This window comes from Phaethon aethereus (assembly GCF_964289735.1).
Source record: "Phaethon aethereus genome assembly, chromosome: 13".
Lineage (NCBI taxonomy): Eukaryota > Metazoa > Chordata > Aves > Phaethontiformes > Phaethontidae > Phaethon > Phaethon aethereus.
Window position 1 is genome coordinate 1,279,297 of NC_138589.1, and position 26,015 is coordinate 1,305,311.

General features: G+C 44.8%; 1 protein-coding gene across 1 annotated transcript in view; it reads right to left on the reverse strand.

The window, feature by feature from the left end:
• PSKH1 (protein serine kinase H1) overlaps window positions 1-25,086 on the reverse strand; it is a gene marked incomplete at its 5' end in the record, with an annotated part of 28,739 nt that extends 3,653 nt beyond the window's left edge. Inside the window, one exon of the mRNA XM_082005823.1 lies at window positions 24,148-25,086. Coding sequence (XP_081861949.1) covers window positions 24,148-25,086 — 939 coding nt within the window. The remainder of the gene's footprint in view (window positions 1-24,147) is intronic.
• Between the last annotated feature and the right edge of the window lie 929 nt (window positions 25,087-26,015).

Genomic DNA, 26,015 nt, shown 5'->3' on the forward strand with positions numbered 1-26,015 from the left:
TTTAACTCAAAGTGATATTAAATGCTGGTGACAATTCTACTCTCCTCACGATAATTTTTGAAGAACTCTTTACCACCATCTTCATTACCGTTACCAGCAATCGAGATGACTTAGATACCTTGAAACAGCTTTTGTCCCACTCAAATGGAGAAAACACATGCACACGACTCCAACCTTATCGGTTTTCCTAGGGTATTTCTTCCCATCTATCTAGTATCTTTTACCTTTCTGAATATTGTCCCTCATAGAGATACGATCATGCCAGGATCTCCATCCTCTCTCTTTTTTACCTAAATCCAAAGAGATGCAAGAGATGCATTCAAATGAAAAATACCTGAGGACTGACACAAAAGCACTGGCTTTTCTTGGAAATACATCTTTCAGGACATGCAGGAAAGCATTATTTTGTCTTGCAGATGTTAGTAACTGCAGAGAACTGGAAATTGCAGCCAACCCTAGAGCGATTTTGCCGTTCAGATGCACTGAAACTTCAATCAACCGAAGGCTGCCCAACACAGAGCAGGAGATTCTGGTGGGTGAAACGAGCCTCTGAACACCAGGAACAATACTACTTCAATCATTTCAAGTCATATTGAAAGATCGCAAATGTGGTAATTTAGAATTTGAAGATATCCATGAAGAACACATCAGTCTGAAGACCTAGAAACTCTGAACACACAACCAGCCTAAGCCTTGAGACGTCTGTGCATTGCACCAGTCCAGTTTAATGAAACCTAAAGAAGAATAAACTCCAAACAAAAGCAAATTGGATTTCTCATTATTCCAATTACTCTACTTTTCACTACAAATGTTGAATACAGAGTACTTGCCATTAGATTTTTCTTCTGGTCAGCAAGCACACATCAGTTTATCGATCTGTTTATGCAGCCGGCGGTTTCATTTGCTGCACCATAGATATCTTTGGTTTTATTTCACTGAAGCTTTTACTTTAAAGATAGGTAAGGCTATATTCTACTGAAGCACTGAGTGGAATGAATTTAGCAATTTTCAACCCCCGTCCCTGCAGAAATGTATTCGCTCTCCAGAAACCTTGCATCAGTTGGCAAAACAGCAGCTTTAACTTCCAAAACCCCAGGAACCCTCTCGATTAATATAGCAAGGCAACAGCAGGAGTTTGTGCAAGAGCTGAGGAAGGTTGACGTTGGTGTGTCTGAAGAACATCAAGAAGGGCACAAGTGCATGACACGAGGTGCACTCACACAACAAGACTGAAGTGATCTGGAGGAGTTTCTGCCCCTCTGCTTCTCTGAGGAGAAACAGAGAATGGCTTGGGAGGAAAATGCTCCCATCCAGTGGTCATGAAACATTGCATCAGCTAAATCCCATCAGATAGCTTTGCCTTTAACCCGACAGCTGCCATGAGAGATTCCTCTCTTTTGTGGCACAAAAAGGACACAAAAATTAAGAGAAGTCACCAATACTTGTTCACCTTGCACCCGTTTCTCTATGAACTGATTTCAAGTGTAATGCAGTTTAAGTATAACTTCTGTGCTGTTCCCTCTGTCGGACTGCGTTCCTCCAGAAGGGAAAGGTACTACCGTAGTTCTGGTGTCTTTCTACATATCTTTAAAAAAAGGTAGAACAGCCATATTCTCAGCAGAACCTCAGCAGTACTCGCTGAATGCCACCAGAGATCTCTAACAGGTGACCAGCTTTTCAAACAACTGCACCAACCAGCTGGTGCAGCATCCATTTCATGAACCTCATTTTTCACGAGAGAAACACTGGATACAGACTAGTTTAACACTGGAGACTATTGGCCCTCATGTTGGAGGGCTGAACATCCTCTGGAAAGTAATGTCTGTAATTCCAGAATTTAGCAGAGTGACTAAAAACATGATCCAGCAGAATTAAAAAGGCAGGGGGGAGCAGAAGAGCTGCAGTAGGTAAATCTGAATAACTCACCCGAATGCAGAAATGTTGGTCCCTGCAATAACCAAAGGAAACACCCGTACATCTTTACTCTCCTGTGCAGGCTCAGCAGAGCATAAAGGAGGATGTTCTGCCATCATTTTGCTTTCCTTTAATCGTGAAGAAGCACTAGCAAAGATTTACGAGATCACACTTACAGGACAACAGCTCTACAGCACTCTCCCCTCTGTTCACCAGGCAGGAGCAGGACTGCCAGGCTTCTGAGATCAGAAGAGATGAGATGCAGTAAAGCCTAGCACTGCTGTAAGCTGCAAAGGATTCCTAAATTAAACAAAAAAACAAACAAAAAAAACCCCCACCAAAACCACATCCTACCTACTAACACAAACCTTCAGGCATGCGGAGATCCCTAGGAGGCAGGAAAGACTGCTGAACTTCCTTTAGTGACTGGGAGGATGTTTGAAACAGAAAAACTGCAATTAGTAACTCACACTCTTTGAGAGGAGCTGTGCAGTCATCCATTCTCCACTCCCAAGGAAGATGGGCTGTAAAGATGTATATGGACATTGTGTATCTAAGAACTGCAGTTATTGGCAAAATTCCCTCCTCGTCAGAGTGCCTGTCCCCTTGCATGCCTCCAGACCGAGGTGACACCTTTCAGCACCTTTGCAGACAACCTGGAGGAGGACCTCAGGTGACACAGGGTCACTCTGATGCTCAAACTCCAAAGTCTCATCGTGCTTTCATTGCCTGGTGAAACCGTAACTGGAGTCTGAGGTAGCAACCAGGCAAACTTCAGACAGACCCATTTCTTACAGGTGACCTGCTTGAGCCTGACTACAGCATTCTCCAAGCTAACAGCAAGTCCTCCCTGGCCATCCAAGAGGTCTCCTCAACTCCATGGGTGCAGCACTTAGTGCACAAGCCTACACGCACACACCGAAGCTCCTTGACATTCTCCCTAGAGACGCAAAGCTTCAGAGGGATCTTCTGCTGAGTCCTGTGCAAATAAAACAAGAACCAGTCATCCGACTTCTAAGCTTTGCTTCTAGTCTTGACAGTACCCACTGAAGGAAAAATACATACTGATCTCCTGATTCCTACCCAAGTTACATGTTGTTTTAGCTCTAAAGATGATGTTATGGGGAAGGTTAGGGACACCCAGGACTGAAAAGGTGTGAATCTCCCTTGCTAGTCAGCCTTTAGAAAAACATGATGCACAAAGCATGTTTTGCACAGAGCTGCAAAAGATCACTCTTAGGTCAAAAAACACTGTATCCTAGACCCACGGACTCCTAGGAAGAGTCTGACTGAGTACTGGAGAAGCCTCAAGGCACCAGGGAGGCTGAGAAGCTCTACAGCAGCACATGGGTTGCTGCCAGGTTCAGCTACAGAAAACCATCAGATGGCTAACTTAAAGTTTTACGACACAAAAAGGATTTCTTGGGAACGAGCCTGCCCCAACAGATAGGCTGGGTTGAACATGTCCGCTTGGTCAGAGCGACTGCTTTCATATCGTGCCCTTATCGCTGTTAAGAGCAAGCTCAGATGATGAACGTGCCATTTCTGTTCTTCATTCCCAGTTTGATGCTGCACTCTCCATCCTGTCAGCACAGACAGTTTGGTTTCTGCAACCAAAATGAGCCAAATCAGGAGCTTCTGTTAATTTTTCTGCTGGGGTTTTCAGCCACCGTTCCTCAGCGTGATTCACCGGATGGCTGCAGAAGCAGCTACATCAGCCCAAGCGAGCGACTGGCACTGTGTCCAGAATTAGCAGCACTTAAATCGAGTACAAAACCACCGCTACAGCCTGTCTTACAGCCTTAATGACAAAACCGCGGTGGTGGAGATTTGTAGCTCTGGCCCCTCAGGAATGATAGGGGCTGCTTCCGAGGTGTGCCAGCCTTTCCTACTAAAGCATCTTCTGAACTTCTAAGCCAGATAAAACACGGGGCGCATCACCGATCTGCAACTTCAGCCCTGCTAGATAATAAACCTGGGGTAAAGCAGCCTCGTTTAAAATGCCTTTAAAGAGCTCTCAAGTGTACTATGTTTTATTCAGACTCAGGCTCCGAGTCTGGAGGAGGAGGAAGAGGAAAAGCGAGAGATCCTCCTCTGAGTGTCGCTTCGGCTAGGTGATTGCGTGCTGTGCCAGGTCCTCTGTGATTAAACCCCACCAACACCCCTACTCCTTATTCACATCAGCATAAAAGCTATTGAGGCACCGTCCGCAGCGGCGTGCAGGGAACAAACAACGCGTTGTTCTCCAGTTTGAAAAACCGACCCACCTCTTTCGCTCACTGCTGAAGCGAGCACGAACCTGGGGTACGCCGCAGAGAGCTCCCCACGCACGCGTCTGAAATAAATAAAATGCTGACCTGTGTTACCAACGTGAGTCTTCTCGTCTAACTAAACCAGACCTAGCTGGGGGTAGGAGCCATCACGGTGTAGGCAGAGCAGCTTTCAGGGCTGATTTTACATACCAGAGCAGAGCCCCTGAATTTTACTCTGCCCATGATCGGAAGCGCACGCTGCTGTCAAGCAGTCACAAAAACGTGCCCTTTTTATGCTGTCTTTTCACTTGTTTTTACCTTAAAATTCACAGCAAAGATGTTTCTTGATCCATTTTCCTGTTGGACGCTAGCTCTTTAAAATATTTCTATTATATTCAGGTTTCTAAGTTACTTTTTCCACCCTAAGTATTTGTTTTAAATCAGATTTCAGAATAACCCAGATACAGACTAGCACCCCTTCAAGGACAGGCTGTGAAGATACCTTTCTTCAAGAAGTTGCAAAGACCTGGGCAGGCAGAACTTTTAATATAAAGGAGTTTATTCAGGATGTTAGTCAGGACGAGTCCTTCTTGCCTTGCAGAACCTATGTGGGACACAAGGCTCACCATAGATTTTTTTTTTTTTTTTTCCATCCTATAAACATACCTGGCCATACCGCTGCTCGGAACTCTGTATATGTTCCTATATATGTCTCTGCTTTGAGTTCACTGACTGCTGCCGTTTGCAATCCCATTGAAGACATCTGGACCATTAAAAACCATTACCAAGAAAGTTAAACTGCACAAATGTGGTGGGTTGACCCTGGCTGGAGGCCAGGTGCCCACCAAAGCCACTCTATCACTGCCCTCCTCAGCTGAGCAGGGGAGAGAAAATAGAACGAAAGGCTCATGGGTGGAGATAAGGGCAGGAGGAGATCACTCAGCAGTTACCATCATGGGCAAAACAGACTCAACTGGGGGAAATCAGTTTCATTTATTACCAATCAAATCAGAGTAGGGTAATGAGAGAATAAAACCAAATCTTAAAACACCTTCCCCCCACCCCTCCCTGCTTCTCAGGCTCAACTTCACTCCTGATTTTTGCCACCTCCTCCCTCAAGCAAAGCACAGGGATGGGGAATGGGGGCTGTGGTCAGTTCATCACACCTGGTCTCTGCTGCTCCCTCCTCCTCAGGGGAGGACTCCTCACACTCCGCTCTGCTCCAGCGTGGGGTCCCTCCCATGGGAGACCGTCCTCCACGGACTTCTCCAGTGTGAGTCCTTCCCACAGGCTGCAGTTCTTCACAAGCTGCTCCAGCCTGGGTCCCCCCACAGGTGCCATCCTTCAGGAACAGGCTGCTCCAGCCTGGGTCCCCCCACGGGTGCCGTCCTTCAGGAACAGGCTGCTCCAGCCTGGGTCCTCCCATGGGTGCCGTCCTTCAGGAACAGGCTGCTCCAGCCTGGCCCCCGCGAGGTCCCAGGTCCTGCCAGCAAACCTGCTCCAGCCGGGGCTCCTCTCTCTCCCCACGGGGCCACAGGCCCTGCCAGGAGCCGGCCCCAGCGCGGGCTGCCCATGGGGTCACGGCCTCCTTCGGGCATCCCCCTGCCCCGGCGTGGGGCCCTCCGATCTGCTCCCCCGTGGAGCTCCATGGCCACAGGGGCACAGCCGGCCTCCCCGGGGGCTGCCGGGGACCCTCTGCTCTGGTGCCTCGAGCCCTCCTGCTCCGGGCTTGGGGCTGCAGGGCTGCTCCTCTCTCACATCCTCACTCCTCTCTCCGGCTGCAGTTGCTGTGCTGGTTTTTCCCCCCCTTTTTAACTCTGTTATCCCAGAGGTTCTACCACCATCGCTACTGGGCTTGGCCTCGGCCAGGGGCGGGTCCGTCTTGGAGCTATCGGACACAGGGGAAGCTTCTGGCAGCTCCTCACAGAAGCCACCCCGTAGCCCCCCACTACTAAAACCTCGCCATGCAAACCCAATATGACACAGACGGCACCCAGGTATCACAAGTGCGAACAGCAAAGGCTTTTTTTTTTTTCTCCCCTCTTTACAAAAAAGACTCAATCTAACACATAGTATGGCACTGGAGGCAGGGCACATCTCTCTGTCATATACTGTTTTTACTGAGTAGCTGCATTTTAAAATTCAGATGTCTGTTGTGGCAGACGAGCGCCATGCTGTCAGCTATTAAAAGTAAATGAATCAAAGGCCCTCCTTTGCACTATCGCTTTCACACAAGAGCGGCGTCCACATCGTGAGGCACCTGAACAGTAAAAATCTGCATCGCTGTAGAAGAAGTCTTGGCAAAATAGCCATTAATGTGGTATTGGGCAAGGACGTGATTCAGACGGGCCGACAGTTTTTGGAGTCTTCACGTTAACGTAGCTGTTTTGGCTAATTTAGGAGGTTCCCATTTGACTTTAGAAAACAGAAAGTGTCAGCTCCAAAGGAGCAGGTTGGGGACAGCAACTACGAGACGTAACATCTGAACCAGCCGAGGACTGTGCCGAGGCTCCAGGAACGAAGCTTGCACAGACCAGGGCATCCTTCAGCCCACAAGCAGTTGCAAAGAAGTGATCAAAACCCCAACCAGTTCAAAAGGGCTGGAAGAAAAACTTTCCAAGGAAAAGATGTAACATGCTAAAGTCTGCGCAGGACAGATTCCCAAGCATTCAGCATTAATTTGTTGATGTGGGGAGCAGGAATAAAGGAAGGATGAAAGAGGAGAATACAAGAGCCCTTTAATAATCCACAGTATTATAAGTATGCGCAGCCATCTGGTGCTGTGAACTTCCATAACCCAGCTTTTCGAATGGAAATAGCCATCTGATTTTCCCTGTACAAGCACTGAGTATTCAGTTAGAATAATGCAGTAAAATTATAGAAGCTACAAAAAACAATAAACACAAAGCTTTTCTCTACAGCTGGGGATTCTAACTGTAACACCTAGGGAAATAACTGGCACGTTAAATTGGGGTAATACCACTTTTTAACTTGGATCAATTCACACCCCTCTCTTGACCAAAGAATTGTATCGTGAGAAAGCTCAGGTTCAAGAGACCTGGACTCGGAAGAATATGGGTAAAGACAAGATCACCGAGTACAGGCTGCTGGAGACTGCCATCAAAAAAGCAAGCAGGGGAAAGAGACAGAAATTTCCAAAGGTATTGCTGTAGCACCCATTCACAACAGTATTTGCAATAACTGGGAAATACCTTTCCCAATCTGTTCATAAGATCCGAGTATCCTGACAGGGCTTTTAGTCTCAAAAGGAAAATTCAAAATTAATCTGAACTGTGTTCTCTCATTCTGAATTATTATCTTACGTAGACGTATTGGCTGAGAACTGGAACTGAAGCTGATACATATTTCTACCTACCAATTCAGTGTAACGGTTTAACTAAGGACTGGTGGTCCCCAATAAGGAGGAAGAATCTTCCCCAGGGAGGAAGAATATCTTTTATCATGATGATTGTGTGGCGGGGGGGATGAAGAGAGAAGCTTATAACCTTCCACATACACACAGAATCCTGCAGGCTTCAAGCTGTTGATGCACAAGCCCTGGGTGCTTGCAAGAGCACAAACAAGGGGGAGCAAATCCTAAAACAGCATTTTTTGATCCTAAAACTAGCTGCTAGTCCAACCATGCCCTGACCTTAGAAGTTAAGTAGTTAATTGTGGGAGACTGAAAGACAGGTAGCACAGTTCCATAAACCTTGCCTCCTTGGGAAATCAGGGTAAAAACAGGGCTGCAATGGACATCCAGTGATCATCCAATCCATCCCACAGTCCACAAAGGATCTACCACAGATGCATCATTCCTGACAGATAACTGCCTAACTTGTTCTTCAAGACAGCTTCAACAATCCTCCTGGTAGATTTTTTTTTTTTTTTAGGAGCAGAAGACACTATTAAAGTGTTGTACAAGGTCTAGCATGAATCTTTCTAAGTGCAATTTAAGGCTCTTATTTACCATAATCTGGAAAAGAGATTGTTCCTTTTCCTCTTCAAAGCAGCCTTATGCATATTTGCAAACTATTATGACAACACCTTCTTTAGGCCAAACAGCCAAAAATGTTTCAATCTTCTGGAAACTGTGGTTTTTTTGACTCACAGTTGTTCTTGTTGTTCTGTCAAGTCTCTCCACTTGGCCCACAGTGTATTTGAAGTCCACTGCCCAGAAATGCTGGAGCTTCAGCTTGGCATGCTGCATCAGGCACTGAATGCAGCAGGATTACACCACATACAGCCTCTCTTTCTGTTCATACACCCCAGTATGTTTGCCTTTTTCCACAAGTGTAATACTGCTGTCTCGTGTAATAGTTTGTGATTCATAGGCAGATCCTCTTTTGAGGAGCCAATACCTCCTGATCTTCTATTCTTCACCTATTTTTGTGCACTAACTTACCCTTATTTATGAAAAATATTTGCACCTGATATTGAACTGCTCAAATGTTTTAGGGCTATCTGGGACTCGATGTACTTTGCAGCCCTTCCAATTCCATGTCATCTGCAAACGTAACGAACTTAACCCCCCTTCTCTCACTCGGGTTGGTCAATAAAACCCTAAATACCACTGGACCTTTATCAATATCTAGAGAATTGTGCTCACTACATATTTTACTTTGTTAATGAGCCACCAGTAAGTAAATGCCAATTTTAACACAATAGATTTGAGGAAATACAAAGATTCGGTCCCCACGCTCTTCCTGCTTCACCTGTGACAATTTTGAAAGCGTCATACAGCAGAACCTGCCTGCCGTCTTCTGTCCCGAGAAAGACTGGAGAACATTATTTTCTTAGCTTCTAGGCAGAGAAGTTTTGCTCAGCACAAAGGGCAGCTGAGGACAAAATGATCTGTAGCAGTAGGTGGAGAAGCATAGTTTTTCCTAGTGCCAAACTCCCTCTCCCAAAGTACTTCTCACCCACTGACACGGAAGGTATCAGCTGAGGCAGAGGACGAGTGAGGCACCGCTGCTTGCCCAGAGCCAGGGAGAGGAGAAGGCTCCCTGGTTCCAGAAGACAAGGAACACTTCAAATCCTGCCTCTCCTTTGCCTGCAGACGTGGTTAATTCACCGTCTCTGTTAAGTACGCTTACCGCACTTATTCATGGGATTTACCCATAACGACTATTTGGGAGCTCCACGTGCCTGGCACACGTTCAGCGCACACAGAAAGTTTCCAAAGCAAGGCTGTCAGTGCTACAGTGCATTTCCAAACATGGATTTTTTTCAGAGACCATAGAACACTTCAATGAAATACCTCCAACGTCAGATCCATCCCTGCCAAGCCCCTGTGCCTGGAGGTATGGGAACTCCTGTGAATTTTGGAAGATGAGTATGCCATGAAATGACTTTACATTCTCATCCAAGAGCCAAGCTAGTTTTCCTTAATTTTTCAAGATCAGCCTCCTAAGCAAAAAGGTAGCTTAAGAATGTCACCGAGAATTCCTGAAGCTTGTAAAGCTAGAAGCAAATTTAAAAAATTGAGTAAATGGAAAGTGATAAGAAACCCAGGCATTCCTATCAACGTCTGATATAACAGTATATAAAGTCTTTTGAGTCATCCCAGCTATAACGAGAAACCTGACGCTTGAGCCAAATAACCATTCTCAAAATGATCAGACTGTGAAAGAATCCCTTAGAAATTGTTCTTCAGACCCGGACAAAGGTAGGAAACATGCAAATACATTCCTTCTCCGACAGCTCAATTCTCCCTTTCGTTAAGTATGAAATCAAACTCTTTGGTTAATCGCTCGAGGTGCCTGAAATGCTGGGTGCATTGGATGCGTAGGGTGTACGGTACTGATGGAAGTTCACAAGCTATAGACACACAGACAAGCATACGTCCACACCACCGGCTGGCTGTACGCTGCATTAACAGCCGGTATCTCTTAACAGCCACTACCAGAACCTTCTGCCTCTCCTCAGCTTGTCTGCGTGGTTCTCGTGGTTTCACCGACCAACACTAATCTGGTATATTAGTAAAAGCTCAGTTTTCAGGAAAATCCATAAAAGTATCCACTTAAATAACAAATGTATTGGAAAACATGCCTGGGATTTCTATCTTAGCACTCACTCAGGGCAGCAGGAGGGCGAAGCAGCAGGGTGGTGAGAATGGAGAGAACAGAAGAGCCAGCCCTGAAGCTCATGCTCCAAAACAGGGAACTCTGATGCACCGCTGTTGGTTTGAGCCACTCCTTCCAGCTCAAAACAACTAACCCAGCTCCCTTGGGTCTACCAGCCTGAAAGCTTCAATCTTGTTAGATTTAGGGTTTTTGGGGTTTGAGTAAAGAGACTACCAAGAAAAACTGCAGGCTTAGGAGGCATCTTTTTAGCCATCCTACTCAGCCCCAACAGAAGCTCCCCAAAACAGGTTTTGCAGCTAAAAAGGGATTTTAGCCATCCGAAAGCAAAATCTTGGCTTCCTACCTACGCCACGTACACTGGTTAACTCCTCCCCTTCCTCTCATCCCAGGGCAGGAGCACACTGCAACTGCTAGGGAAGTCCCAAATTCTGGTCAGAGCAAATCTGAGACATCTTTCAAGAGCAGGTTGTTCCAAATATAGCAGGTCCAACTGGCCTCTAAGGCAGGGTCAATTACAGGCCACAAAATGATTTGCAACAAGGTGCATGCTTACAGCCCTTCTTTGCAGAGCTCAGTTTTTACTAATTAAAACTAGCTTTTAACCTGCACCAGGAACTGCAGCCAGGTGCCAGCTCTTCAAAATCTGAAAGTCTGATGCTCAGTCTGGGGGCTCAATGGAAGATGCTCTAGTTTTCTCCAGAGTGCAACGCATTTACAGCACCCACCTGAAACCTCACTTTAAAAAAGTGTTTTACAGGTGCTCCCTGGGACTCTGGAGTCCCACTGCTGTTCTAGTTTTGTATTTCCATACAATCTTCTGGTGCCATACCACCCTCAGGTCTTTGGCAGACCAGGTCTAGCAAATCCAGCTGAAGCAGTTTAAGATCCACTCACCTCATGACTTGTGATAAAACTCCCACATGTGTCACAGCAATGACAGAACAAGACGAGTGCTTGCACCCTGCTCAAGGGCTGCACCTAGCTCAAGCCCATCTTCAGGAGCAGCTGAACTTCAAACACAGCTTTGTGCAGAAACACAGTCTCCCACCCCATGGCAATCATCAACAAGGGAGGGGAGAGCTTTGGTGATGGTATTTAGTGGCATTTAGAACAGGCCAGGTTTGCAGAGATCACCTCTCAAAGGTCATGGAGCTGCAGTAAGCAGTTACTCTTTCTCCCTCCCATGGTCTTGCAGGCAACTCAACTTTTCTACCACATTCTCTGGTGGAAATACAAGAAGGTGGCACAGCGTTACTAATCCTCCTGCATCCTCACTGCAAGGTAGCCCATTTACAAGCCCAGATGAAAGACTGGATGCAGATGAGCCAGCAAGGTCAAGCACAAGCCATTCTCCCAGTGAGTAGTTTCCTGGAGATCACAGCTCTTTCCACTGCAGAATTAAAATACATCCTCACTCGCTAAACCTTGGTCCTAAGCGAACGAGCACGCAGCAGCACGTCTCGCTACTCAAAATAGACCTCCACTAAGGTATCGGAGAAATAAAACATCTGAGCCACAGGTAGAATGCAAAGGTTTAAATCAGCCAAAGGTAAAAGGGGAAACTGCCCAGCCTAGTTTTCAGGAACTATAAAGGAGTCAAAGGCATCAATGGCAGCTGATAGTTCAAATCCTTTCTGTTAACAATGTATACTCTGCACAGAAGCCGCTTAATATTCTTTTTCTGCCCTACTGATGTCCCTTTATTCCTACATCCCTAATTCTGTAGAAATACTATTCCACCATTAACAGGATTTTATTGGGCCCAGAGATGCAGGAATGAAAATATAATACGTCAACTCACAGCATTATCGCAAGTCCTTTTCCTTTGGACATGGCTCCTGCCTTCCTCCATCCTTACAATAATTATGCGCCACCTCCCCAAATCCAGACATTCACCCAAAATCTTAATCAAAATACTGGGCTGCTGCTCTTCGTCCTGCCTTGAACCTGCAGGTGCTACTGGTATGGAGAGCAGCCCCAGGGACAAGGGACTGTGAATGAAATTACTGGGAAAAGACACATCCCTCTTCTCCACGGAGATTCACTCCCTGCTTTCTTTGTTACTAGGGGCTTCGAGGTTTAGACAGTTTCCTCCTCATCTCCTCTGCTCCACACACCAAAAAAAAAAAAAAAGAAAAAAATCAAAGCATTGCAACACAAACAAGCCATCAGAGCAAAACACATGGTGTCTCCACCTCATTGTTTCAATAGATGCTTCCAGTCGCAGAAACCACAAACCCAAACTAAGGGAAAGCCCAGCCAACTCACCTGCCACAAGGCACCGACTCAAAAAATTCACTGACCTGATGACATGCACGATTCTGTGAAATAAAAACTCTTAATGGGGTGTTGCAGACTGTAGCTGTATGGAAATAAAAGATGTATTGCTTACTCTGCCCTAGGGTTTGGAGTTATCTTCACAGCTACGAGTTGCAACGTAAGCTGAAACACATAGTAAAAAGGCAAAAGGAACGATTTTGAGAAAGGTCCTTGTGACACACCAAGTCCATCAGAGGAAACAACCTTCAAAAAACACCTCAAGAAACAGCCAAAGCGAAGGGGAATTGATTTTTAAATACGCACATTGGTTTCAAATCCCTTTTACTGGAAAAGGTGTTCCTTTACCTGTAAATAAAGTGTTTTCCAATACAGCACGCTAAGTTTTGCGGGACCGTGGTCACCGATACATGCAGGAGGTTGGAGGATTGTCCAAGTTTTAATTGAGCTTGTTGTCTTCAGAGAGTCTAAGATGTCCGGGAGAGATCTGGACAAACACTTCAGTTCTCAGATATGTATGGAGTAACACAAATCCACCCACCCTCACACCCACTAAGCAGGTGCATTAAAAGAAAGGAGAGAGCAGAAGCTAAGAGAAAGACCTTTATACGGCTGGCCTCAGTGTTTTGTGCCAGGCTAGGAAAGGCACACTTTCATCCTGTTCAAGTGTTTCAGCTCTTCAAAGCAGAGCGTAGTGCCCTTTTCAACAGAGAGCCATCTGACTGCATCTCGCCGACACTCTTTTTGCTCTACTTAAAAATCACCGTATTCTTACAGCCATACGAAATGCAAAAGTACATTCCTCTGTAAATTGATTTTTCCGACACCGCCCCCCGCCCCCAGGCAAAGGCCTCAGCAATTTATATAAAAAACAATTCTTCCTTACATGGAAAAAAAATCTCTAATTTAAAAAATTATGCATTTCTCTAACAGGACTGTTGTAAAACACTTTTATCATCTAATGTGACTCACAGAAAAAAAAAATAGCTTCTGTAAGAAAAAAAAAAAAGCCTTTCTTCCCCCCACATAGAGGCTAAAATATGGGCCCAGAGACTTGTATGATCATGCAAATGAGTACTGCAGATACGGTTTAAAACCTTGCCTTCAACTGCCCTGTGCCCGTTTTCCTTGTTATTTCCTTTCAACAGCTGGGGACACTCAAACTCCAGGGAGAAGACTGAAAAACTGGTCACCCTGCTGGTTTGAAATCCATTCTCTCTTCTGGCAGGAAGACCAGAGGCCAAAGTGATGACCGTGTCTTGCAAAAGCCTTTCACGGGTCTAAAGACCGACCGGCACAGCCAAGGAGGACAACACCATCAGTCAGTGTGACTGGCCGGGGTCCCCACGAGCGAGGGGTCCCCACGAGCGAGGGGTCCCCACGAGCGAGGGGTCCCCACGAGCGAGGGGTCCCCACGAGCGAGGGGTCCCCACGAGCGAGGGGTCCCACTGCATCCAGACGCTCCCAGTCAGTGAACCAACGGAGAACTTCCAGAAGAATAAGGAGGCTTTGCAAGGAGCTCCTCTGAAAGCAAAGGGCAGCGCAGGACATCGTGCAAAGTTAAATTTTCAATAAATGGGAGACACATACTAGCTTTCTTGGCCTCTTGTAAGTACATCACCTTATCTCCTGTATTAAAAAAAAAACAAAAAAACAAAAAAACAAACCACAAACACCCACAAAAAACAGGACCAATGGGAACATTAGAGGGCAGTGCTGCTCCTCTGTTCCTGGCATTTCTTTAAATCTGCTTTGAGTGTTTTCCAGAAGACATAATCCAGCCCAAAGTCGGGGAAGCCAGGCTGCCTTGCTGCCCATCTTATGCAGGAGATATACTAGGAGGAAATCACCAGTGGGAGAGTTTTCCCCCTTTCCAGGCAGTTGCTACCCTATAAGCAATTTAATTAGCATGTACCATGTTACACAAAGCTTTACGATATATAACAAAGCTATAGTTATGAACTGCAGGAAAAAACCTGGACAAATTTCTGGGGCAAACAAAGCATAAAATAGAAAATAAAGCAAATACATTATGAAACATTTCTTTTTTTTTTCTAAACTGGTATTTTTTTCCTGAAGTGGTTATACTTTTTGTCATCTAAACAACAAAAGACAGATTTAAAAAAAAAATTTTTTTTTTTAATTACATAGGTATATGTAATTAATTCTACGTGATCAGAAGTGCAAACACACAGGAGCCATTCCAGGACTGGCAGCTGGACAGTCAAGCATCACACTTGCTGCAGCATCAATACAAAACTTACTGTTCTTTAAAAAGCCACATCCAAAATTTTAGAATGTTTGTCCTATACTGACTGAACTCTCCTGCAAAGTGAAAGGGATTGCGGAGAGATCTTTTCCGTGATATGGAAGTGTCATTTTTTTTTCTTCTCCTAGAGGAAATTAGTTTCTACACTAAAATACAAGTATGCAAAACAGAAAGTTGGGTTGTTTTTTCCTGTGGATCTCTGTCACTATACATTTCCATCTGCAACTTTTAGGGGAAGGAGGTTACCAAAAATAATTGCTGTTTCTTTTTATTGCTTGTGCCTTTTTTTAGAACAAGTTTGTTATATGATTGAAAATCAAATACATAATACAACCACCGATCCCTTTGGAGAGGGACAAGCGATTCAGTAACAGTTCTCAACTGCGTCAGGGGAAGCCTGCGTTCAAGCTCTACCCCATTCTCTCTCACAAAGTTGAATATATGCACAAAATTAATATTAGAAGTTGACAAGACTGTCTTCTGTCTCCCCATTACATGTTGCGAGGGATTTGACAGGTTACAAGTTCTCCACAGTCTTTTAACCACCCACCACAACAAGGACAATTACAAGAATACTTTGGAAACGCTCTGCAGCCATACCGACAATACTTGGGGTAAGAACTCATCCTGTAAGCATGCATCAGCTGCTTTGAAATTGCTTTTCGTATTTTTATCTTGCTCTCTGTCAGGTAGCAACAGGCCCATAGTTTGTTTGCTAATGCACTGCCAGTAATCTTTGTTCTTCCCGCTTCTGCTATCACCTGCAGGCAGGGAAAACTGGGAAGGATGTGTTTCATTTCTTAAACTTAGTTATTATGGGAACGCAAGTCGCGCTATTCCACTCATCTACTAGGGTAGCTTGTTTGTCATGTAATTATGGGCATTCTTCCAGCCTGAATCTACCCACAGCAAGACCTGCAAAGTTTACTCAATACCTGTATTTAACTTGGCGCTTTCAACTCCAAGCTAGGGCCGATGATCATTAAGACGCTGAACGCTCAAGAATAGAAAAAAGAAATGCTACGCACATACAATCTGCACGTTAAGCCTCTCCTTTGGTTCTGCTCTGAAGCCATTTGAGCTGCAAATCTCTCTTTACCATTAAAATTTTTAGTACTTGCTTCTTGGTTGCTTTTGACCAAGATTTGGAGGAGTTGTTGATATGCAGGAGGGCAGGACTGCCATCCAGAAGGACCTCAACTAGCTGGAGAAATGGGACAGGATCTAACTGCATCTGCCAGTACCGTCAGGGCAGTTCCAGAGAGGATGTAAAGAAAAACCACAGTTCCCACAAGATTGGGGCAGCCCCAGGACAGGGCCCAGAGAGGTGGTGACATCTCCAGCCTTGTAAACTTTCAAAGCTTGAGTGAACAAGGTGCTAAGCAACCTCATCCGGCTTTAAATTTAGTCCTGCTCTGAACAGAGGTTTGAACCAGAGGCTTCCTGAGGCCACTTTGTGCCTAAATCTTCCTGTAATTTTAAGTTCAGTGGTATGCATTGCAACACTGTAATGCAGGAAGCCAGACCTGTTTGTTGATGCCGTCTCCACTGGACCTTGCCAGTTTGTTGCAAAATAAAAAGCAAAAAAAGAACCAATTCAGGAATGCCATCAATTTCTTCATAAAGTCATCACAAATAACGGCATCTAGATTCAAAAATAGCTGCTCTTTATTTGACTTGACATAACTTCAAAAGGTGCCACCACTACAAAAATACTATAAAAGTACTTACAGTACTTTTCTGTGCATCTTAGCTGTTTTCCCATGTTACGACCACCTGACGCCCATGTCTATGAACAAGTCTCCAGTCCTGTCGGTTATCCTAGGAAGCTTCCATCCATGTCAGGGACAGTCTAACAGACTGCAGCACTCCCTTTCAGCATTATGACCTTTGCTAACAAGCAACCACCGACGAGGTGAACCTAGGTTGCAAAGGTGCCTAGGGTAGAAAGCGTAGGTAGCCCAAATAAAGAGGTGGAGAAAAAGAAATTTGGGTGAATGTGGCCAAGGAAACATGCTATTAAAAAAAAAAGCGTGCAGCAGAGATCTGTACGCATTAGAACAGAGCAAGAATGTACCCGTTAAGTCAGGAGAAAAGGATGCTGCAAAGGTTCAGACTTAAGATGAGAGCCTGGCTGAAGGGTTTGCCGTGTAGATAAGAGAAAATGCCAGCTTTTTTAAATGAAGAATAAGCAAGCCTTAAATATTAGACTTTGTCGAAGACCCACAAAAACCCCCGGGTTGAAGGGGACATGTTTCTAACTATGACCCCATGAGAAAGGCACTCATGTTTCTGAAACTACAGAAGGGCTTATATTCTACGTGAAGTCAATGGGGAAAGGCACCACACGCTCATGGGATCAGAAAGAACAGCTTAAACACTTAGACACAGGGTTTTAGCAGCCACCCCCAAAATTGCTGTCACCCTTGCACATCTGACAGTAGAAGCAACAGGGGAACTCTGTGAAGACAGCAACTTGGGATGTTGTTGGGAGTGCAAAGAAACTAAGTAAGCAGAACTCTAAAGAGCAACACTAACTAGCAAGGGGAGCTTTCAAAGAATGAAGCCATCATATTAAGGGCACCAGGGAGGTGCCAGGCAGGCAGGACGACTAGCTCGGTTCTGCATTCATGCTTCAAATCTGAAGGAGTCACCGAACAGAGAAGGGCAGAGTCACAAACAGAATGCAGTTCATACCACATTTTCCTTTACAGATGTATAACGTAAAGACAGAGTCATTTCTCCTAAGGAAAAAAAAAAAAGCAAAACATTTCTGCAGGAGAAGAGGGATTTGAAACTAATTTTATCACCTGCAAAATGCACTTTCTATTACAACCGAGTCTGTATACGTTGCCTGCTTTTTCACCTGCCTACAGGGGAACTCCAGCATCAGGCTGTAATTAAAGAGTTAAAGAACATTTCCACTGAATAGGAAATGTTTACCCTCCTCGCTTTGTACATGTCTAGCCTTTCCCAAAGGAGTATTATACAGCGAGTAAATTAACCCGTGGGGGTTGATAAGCCTTGGGATTGACTTCCGATTCTCAAACTCAGCTGAAATAATGCTGCCTCCAAACCACAAGCCAAAAACCACACGAGACGTGCGGTACCTGCTCCATCGATGTCCGATGGGACTGCTGAACACCCCCAGCACACAGGCAGGTACCCAAATGCTGCACGCACCACCTCGGAGCGCTATCTGCTCTGCAGGCTGCCTATTACTAAGCTCAATTAACTCTTGGAAGCGGATGAAGCCCCCAACTGAGGGATGAAATGACAGAAGGAAAGACTAGCACCTCTAACAGGACTGAAGGTTACTGGATCAAAGATCTGGCCGGTCCAGTACAGTGTCTCCAACATCAGCTGACACCAGATACAGAGGGGAGCCCAAGAAAACAGCTCCTATGTTGGAATTAACACTCTCAAGCCTCAGAAATTTGTGACGTAGGGACATCTTTATCCATACTTGGGACATTTTAATGTCATTCTCTCCATTGATCTGTCTGCCATTCATCCCGTCGGTCTTTGAACTGACAGATTTCTAAGGGGCACAGCCCTCGCTTTCACCATCTGAAGAATTCTATCATCAGCTCTGCACAGCTTCGTTAGCGAACTTTGTCCTGATCGCTTTTGCGCGGAAGGGAACAGACCCTTCACTGTTTTTTCCTTCCCCATGGAACTGACCATGTATTTCAGCTTCGGGCTTATCTTCAGCAAATTACCGATCCATGCACAGGCCACTATCGCATTACAGCTTCAAGAGCCTTTGGTGAGAAACTTTATCAACTGGAAAATCTAAGCAAGCCACACAAAACCATTTCTCCACATGGCTGCTAAGCCCCTTGCAGAGCTCCTACAGACTTCCGATGTCCAACTCCCGTCATACATCAAACGTGTCTCTCCTCGCACCGCGTCTACCAATGTATCCCCTAGCACCATTAAAAGCCAAAAGCTTGTTCTAAATAAACTGATGAAGAGATGTTCCCATGCTGGCACCCACCACTAATCCATGGTGAACATACCTCAAAAAGCTGATTCTGTTTTATGAATAGGAAAACAGACCACAAGGGGAAATGATTTGCCCAGATCAGGTATCAAAACCAGAACAATCCCTAGCTCAGTCTCCCCATTTATCCACAACATATATTATCTTCCACTTCTTCCAGCAACTTTCCCAGGTGTGTAAAGCAACATAAAAGTATCACTATTCAAGAGAAGGACAAGCTTTGAAATAGAACCAGAGCAAGCCTGTCTTAGCAGGATAACGATGGTCTGATGTTCATTTCTGCACTTTCAAATTCAAAGGATACTGTGAATGGAATTCAAGCTTTATTCCTCAGACAACTTTTTAAGTTACAAAGAGATTCCCAGAAATCAGTTTTATCCCCAAGATTTCAATTAAAATATTGCCAAATCTTCTTTTTAGTAAGTTCTAACAAAAGGAGTGAAAGAGAATGACTTTGTAGCAGGCTACATCAAATACAGTCTCAATAGCTCACGTAACCCATACTCAAGAGATGCTCAAAAAAAAGCATGCCAAGTTACAAAGCCACCTTTTCTTCATTCCTCACCCTACCCATTACTCCAAGCAGTTTTCAGAAAGTACAGAAGGAGGTAGAGACAATCAGAGCAGTGATGTCAGCAGTACCTGAATAAGCTATTATGGGAGACCTCTCCTATTGATCTGCTAACAGCCTCTTCAAACAGACCTCACACTTCAGGAACAGGAGAGCGGTGGTAAGAGGGTCCCAGTCAGAAAGCAATTACATTAGCTGGACATGAGCTCGCTTGTTTTTCAAGAAGATGGAGCTACTTCTCAGGTCAGCATGCACCTTGGCTTTTATTCCTCTCTCAATACAGCTTTGTCCTCTCTGACAAGGTTTTGAGGCCAGACCTTTGGAAAAGTGGGACTCTGCACCGATTTTCAGCAAACTCGCCACTGCGTGACATGGTACGGCAACTTGGTTCGGAAGACGGATCCCTCCTTCCCTACTGAAACGTCTGGGCCACACAGCTCAAGCTGTCAGCTCTGGGCACTTTCCTTTGCAGGCTTCTTTTAACATCCCCTCTTCCATTTCACATCTCCGAAGTTCACATTACAGAGAAGAAAAGCAGTCGTTACCCTGAAATCTCTGCTTCTGCATCTATCAGAGACAGATACTTTCTGCAACGCAGTCAAGTATTCTGCTCATTCTTGTTCCAGATAAATCAGGACTTACGGCTGCCATTTCCATCAGTCTGATGAACTTATCAACAGCGTCATTTCTGACATCTTCCCACTTCTTCCAGTGTAACACAAAAAAAGAAGAGCAATTTTCTGTGAACACCGGAAATTTGGAAGCTTTAAATGTTCAGAAGATGGCTTTAAGAAAGCTGGCAAGGTTGTGGGAAACATGCCAGACACCTCTGAATCTCTGGCTCACTTTGTTTCCACCTAGAATTTATTCACAAAGTGGTCATTCTGTTACTGCATCTCCTGCCAACACCTGGCTACAGTCAAACACGCCTGCAATTTAGGGTTATAGGCTTAATTACAAGGGTAAATTAAAGCATCCATTTTCCCTGGCTCTGGAAGAACAGAAAGCATCTGGTCAAAATACACAGGCTATTGGCTGACACATATTTGCTTTGCAAGCAGTAAAACATGTACAGCTTTCCAAAACAACCACTCATGTCACACGTAGTAGCTGTAACAGCCTCTCAGAGTATATAATTTGTGGTGGAATAACATGTAAAATGCTTCAAGCTTGTGCACTGGCACTTTCAAAATATATAGTCTAATGCTTTCTCTGTAGCACATGTGCTACCTTTGTGCATTACAGTGGCCCTAGTCACAATGAAGTCACGAAATTTCTCAAAATAATTCAGTTCTGACACAAGGACCAGAGGATTTATAATTAAATTACCCCAGGGAACGCTCAAAGCAGTTGCTCTCTATTCACTCTTCCTATTCTGCCTACGGCTGTACCGAGTTTGGTCAGAGGCCCCCCTCAAACACTTATTTTTTTGGAGGAAGAGCCCTACTCTGTTCACTCAGTCTTCAAATGGAAGCCAGCCCATACCTTTGATTATTCACACTGCCCTTCTTCATATGCTTTTAAATTCTGTATTTTTTTTTTTCAGGGGGAAACAGAACTGTACTCAACATTCAAGTGCAGGTGACTGATGGGCATGGCACAGCAAAGACACCTGCACACTAACACTAATTCCTAATATCAGTTGGCTTTTGATCACGGGTATCAAGATGATGTTTAGAAGTGTTTAACCTCAAATTGTTTCTTCTGAAGGGCGAGCACCACCTCCAGGGCCCACCATCATTTACAGAAAATTCAGAATGCCCGTCTTCCCATGGGATCACTTGAAGTTCGTCCACACTAAACATCAGCCAATTTATCATGTGGCCTCTCATTACTTCCTCTATCATGCCACAGCTTTATTTTTAACTTCAACAGCTCAGTATCATCAGCATCATATATTGGGTGTCACAACTGTATCCCATCACTTGCTTCTAAGACTCCAGAATTACCACATTTCACAGTAATAGGCAGAACCTGTCCTGGATAGCATGCTAAGCTTAATTAAAAAAATCTGCAAAAAGGTAAAAACAGCAAGTGACAAAGTTGAATGACAGCCACAAAATTCAGTGTCACAACACAAGCTCATGCACTGAGGGGTGGAGACATTAGAGGGAATGCATCAAATGACATACGTACCATGACATCCCCAAATCAGCTATGAACGCTCAGGAAACGTCCTGGAGTTACAAGAGACCACTCTCTACATCATCAGCCAAATGCTCAGAGGCATCAAAGAAACAAATACAGTATCAGAAACCCTACGGGAAGAGGCAGTGAACAACCAGAGACACCTTTCTATGCCACGACACAAAGCCACGGTGCTCACGTATCACCCCGTCTCAAAGATTACAAGTAGTCTAGAGAAGGGTAACAGCAAAAATCAGCTCTATGGAATATATTCCACAGGAGCCAACACACACAGTTGGCTCTTCGGCCTCAAAAAAAGAAGGAATCTGAAGAAGTATAAAGATAACTGATAAGTGGACATGGAAGAGTTACTCACTGGTTTCTCAAGTAAAGGGGAATAAGGAGGTGTACATAGAAAAAGACCAGTTAAATGAGCAGAGGAAAATAAAATCCAAGAGAAGGGAACAGCTTTCTCATGTTTTTAAAATAAACTCATTATCACAACATGTTAGAGAGATTAAGAATAAAAGCAGGTCCCCAACGGGAAGAGTCAATGGTCTCACTGACGTTCTGGCACTTCAAGGCATGGGGCTGGCATAGAACTAGGGAACCAAAGAGAAAAAAAAAAAAAAGAGGAGAACTTTCACCAAAAAATCCCACCACATTTGCTTAAAAATAAACAAACTGAAAGGAGAGGAGAAAAATGAGTGGCCAAGATGAACACAAAGTGAGCTAAAAAGAACCAAACCTGAGTTTGGCCAAGGAATCTAGAAAGCTCTAAAACCTGCCGTCTAGAGGCAAACATCCAGGCTGAGCCAAACCAGCACCTATCGACTGCCAGAATGGGAAACTACAAGGAGATGCATGCACTTGACATGAGTTCTGCTACACAACGAACGTCAGACTGAACTGGCCTTTTCACATGAGAAAAATCATTTAACGCATCTACCACCACTGGTTATAAGGTAAACTAGGTAACTAGGACTTGGCCTTTCAGTGTGACCCTACAGATGTAACGTGTGGCTGGGAATTAATCTGTTTCTGCATTAGGATAACGTGACTGCATTCTTAACACTCTGCAGCTGATTAAGAAAACATATTAATGAGGCAAATTAACGAAACAAAGGAAAGGCTGCCAAAGTCAGCTGAAGCTTGGAGCTCAAGGAAGCAGTTGATAGAATACTTCTGGCAAGAAACTAATCAAGTACTGCAGTTTCTAAAGGAAGTAACACACTTGGTCCAAAAAGTGCAAAATTTGGGTGTTTATGGCTCCTCACATTTGTGTCTCCTCTGCACACCAGGGATTTTCTAAGGAGCACTCATGGGAAGAATTAACAAGATTCACAAAGGCGTCAGATCTGGGCTCTCTTCGGTAGCTTCCTATGCAAACAGCAATATTCCTCAGCTCCATTGAACTTAGATATTCCAACTATTAACACAAGCTGGCCTGACAGCTTTTAAGTATAAAAGACTTACTGACACCTCTAAAAACCCTTCATTTATTATTATTTTGAAACACAATCCTAAGGCAGCTTACTATGTTTAAAAACTTAACATGTTAGACTCCTTCCATCCATCATTAAAATGCCAACACACCTGTCATACTTAAAAACACAAGAATCATTAATTCATTCTGTTTTTTTGACAGTTATTTTACTGTCATTTCAGAAGCATAAACTTAGCCACTCATGAACACTTTCCCAGTGGGCTTCATCTCACAAAGTCATGGCACTCAGGAATCTAAACACTCTCCTCCCTTATTAAAGGGGAAGAGGTTACAAAAGCTTAATTTTTTAATGTTTCCAGTGAGGGATATAGGCAGAAAGGCAACTTGCAAATTTGGATAGCCCCACTTTCTATAGCTGTGATTCTTAGTGAGGTTATACCGACTCTTGGCCAGTGTGCTGGTAGAGGAGCCGGCTGCTAGTTGAGATCTCCCACCATGACCAGCAGCAAGTCAGCAGGAGCTGTGTCAGCCTGGCACCCGGCCATTCTATAGAGCAATAGGTCTCTGGGAGAATAGGGACACCCATCTTCTGCCTAAAATCTACCCCCCAAGGTTCCTCTTGCCATAGTTATCTCAGAAAACCACCCTTCAATCCTCACTTTTGTCACAAACTAAGCTCAGGAGACAATGCAGATTGATTTCAGAAATGCTCACGTCTCCAGATCTAAGAAGCAAGTGCCCCTCTGTCTGCCATAACCTTGTCTTTCAACAAAGGTATTTTTCAGAGTACACTTGGACTTGTATCAGAAATCAGGCTAGGTATGTACACGCTACATTTCAAACTCATCCTGGCATGAATTTCAACAATGAAGCGTCAAACAGCAGCTTACCACAGCTGACATCTCCCCAGGTAGAAACCCACAAGCATCCCAGTTCTGTTCTACAGGAAGGGATTTTTTCTTCCTTTACGTACAGAGTTTTTAAAAGAGCTCACTATGCTGCTCTGGAAGCAGTTTTGAAAGCAGACAGAAAACAGCAAAGGATTTTACAAGCCAGAATCGGCAGGTTATTGGGTTTTTTTTAAACCTGATAATGTTACCACCCTGCACACGACAGCCAGCTTCTGGGCATCACAAAGACCCACCAACGCAGAGCTTCTTGCTTGACTTCCCCTCACCATAACTCCTGCCACACTCACCTCGCCTGAGTAACTGTATTTTCCTTTCAGGATCTGCCGATACAAGCGGGTGCGGTTGTCATCTTCAAAAGGCATAGTGCCGCTCAGGAGAATGTAGGAGATAACGCCCAGCGCCCACATGTCCACAGAGTTCGTGTACGGCTTCCTGACCAGGATCTCGGGAGCAATATACTCTGGGGTCCCACACGTGGTTTTCATCAGGCAGTCATCTCCCTTCTTCCGAGCACTTGCCAGTCCAAAATCCGTAATCATGATTTTGGAATCTGTTCCCGGATGGTAGTACAGAAGATTCTCTGGTTTTAAGTCCCGGTGCGTGATACCCAACGTATGCAAGTACTTCACACCATCTAATACCATCTGCAGCACACGCGTAGCATCTCTCTCAGTGAAGGAACCTTTAGCGATGATTCGATCAAACAGTTCTCCTCCGGTCGCCAATTCCATCACCATGTACACACGGTCCTGGGTCTCAAACACCTCAATAAGCTGGATGATATTGGTGTGCCGAACCCGCCGTAGCACACTCAGCTCCGACTCGCACACTTCCCTCCCCTCCCGGTATTTGGTCTCTATCATCTTGATTGCATAGGGCTGCTTGGTAGCCTTGTGTTCCACCCGCACAACGCGGCTAAAACTCCCTCTCCCAATCAAAGCTTTAATGTCATACTTGGCCGTCACTCTGGGGTCAAATTTGGCACGGTATTTAGCCACTTTGTTCTTGCGGGGTTCGGGCTGGTCCACGTGGGCAGGCAGGTGGTTCCCAGGGTTAGCGTGATGTGGAGGCGAGGGAGAGCCAGCTTTGATGACAGTCCCACAGTCATCTTTGATGAAATGCTTGTATATGTCCTTGCGGCCTGTGTAAGGTTCGACTTTTTTAACCAGGTCTAGCTGCACATCTTTGGGGGGCTCGGGAAGCACTTTGCTTGTCCCACAGCCCATCACTGAATGGTGTTAATTCCTTATCAAGGCATTTTCCCAGGGCAGCATCAGCAGCAACCACAACTGGGGCAATTCCCACATTTGAACCTTAGGAAAAGAAGGAGAAGAATCGGATAAACAGGAATCAGCGTAGCAAAGTTTCGAACAGGAGGAAAAAAACACAAGTGGTTCACGTCTCAACGGAGCCATGCTACCGCAAACTAAGAGTTGGGGATCTTCACTGTACTTTACTACAGAGCACACACAGTGCTTTGCTGCTGTTGTCACAAGCTAGTGAAGATAGTGCCGATAAAAACACATCCACGGTCAGAACAGATGGAAATCACACAGTATCTCCCTCTATTAAGCAGAGTTTGCTTACTGCTCCCAGCTGAGCGCTGAAGCACAGAGTCACGGAATGGTTAAGATTGGAGGAGACCACTGAAGGTCTTCTCATCCAGCCTCAATTGCTTACTAAAAATCAAATTAAGGGAAGAATCGAGTGTTTTCCATGACTTTGTTTAATCTGCTCAACTTTGTAAGGCAGCAGTCACTCCAAATCTTTTAGTTTTGAAATTTCTCACTAGAAACTCCTGAAAGTATCTCAGCCACTTGGTCATTTAACAAACATTCCTAGGATTTTTTTTATATTGAAGTTGTAACAGCATCTTAAACCTCTCACTACTTTGCTCCCGGGGATCAATGAAACTGCACAGGGGGCAGGGAATATGGAGACAGAGGCACGCTGGTTTTAGGATGCGTTTTACCAGTTAACTCACTGCATCCCCTGCAAAAAGGCAAGCCTTATTTAACCAGAGCAACTGTTAGCTAGCAAGTCCCTCATTCTCCAAACCCTAAGAAATCAAGGTGGGCTTTGACATCTTTTAACACGCTGACGCAGTGCTGCTTTTATTTATTTTCATGCATCTTCAGTGGCACTTTTGGTTTTC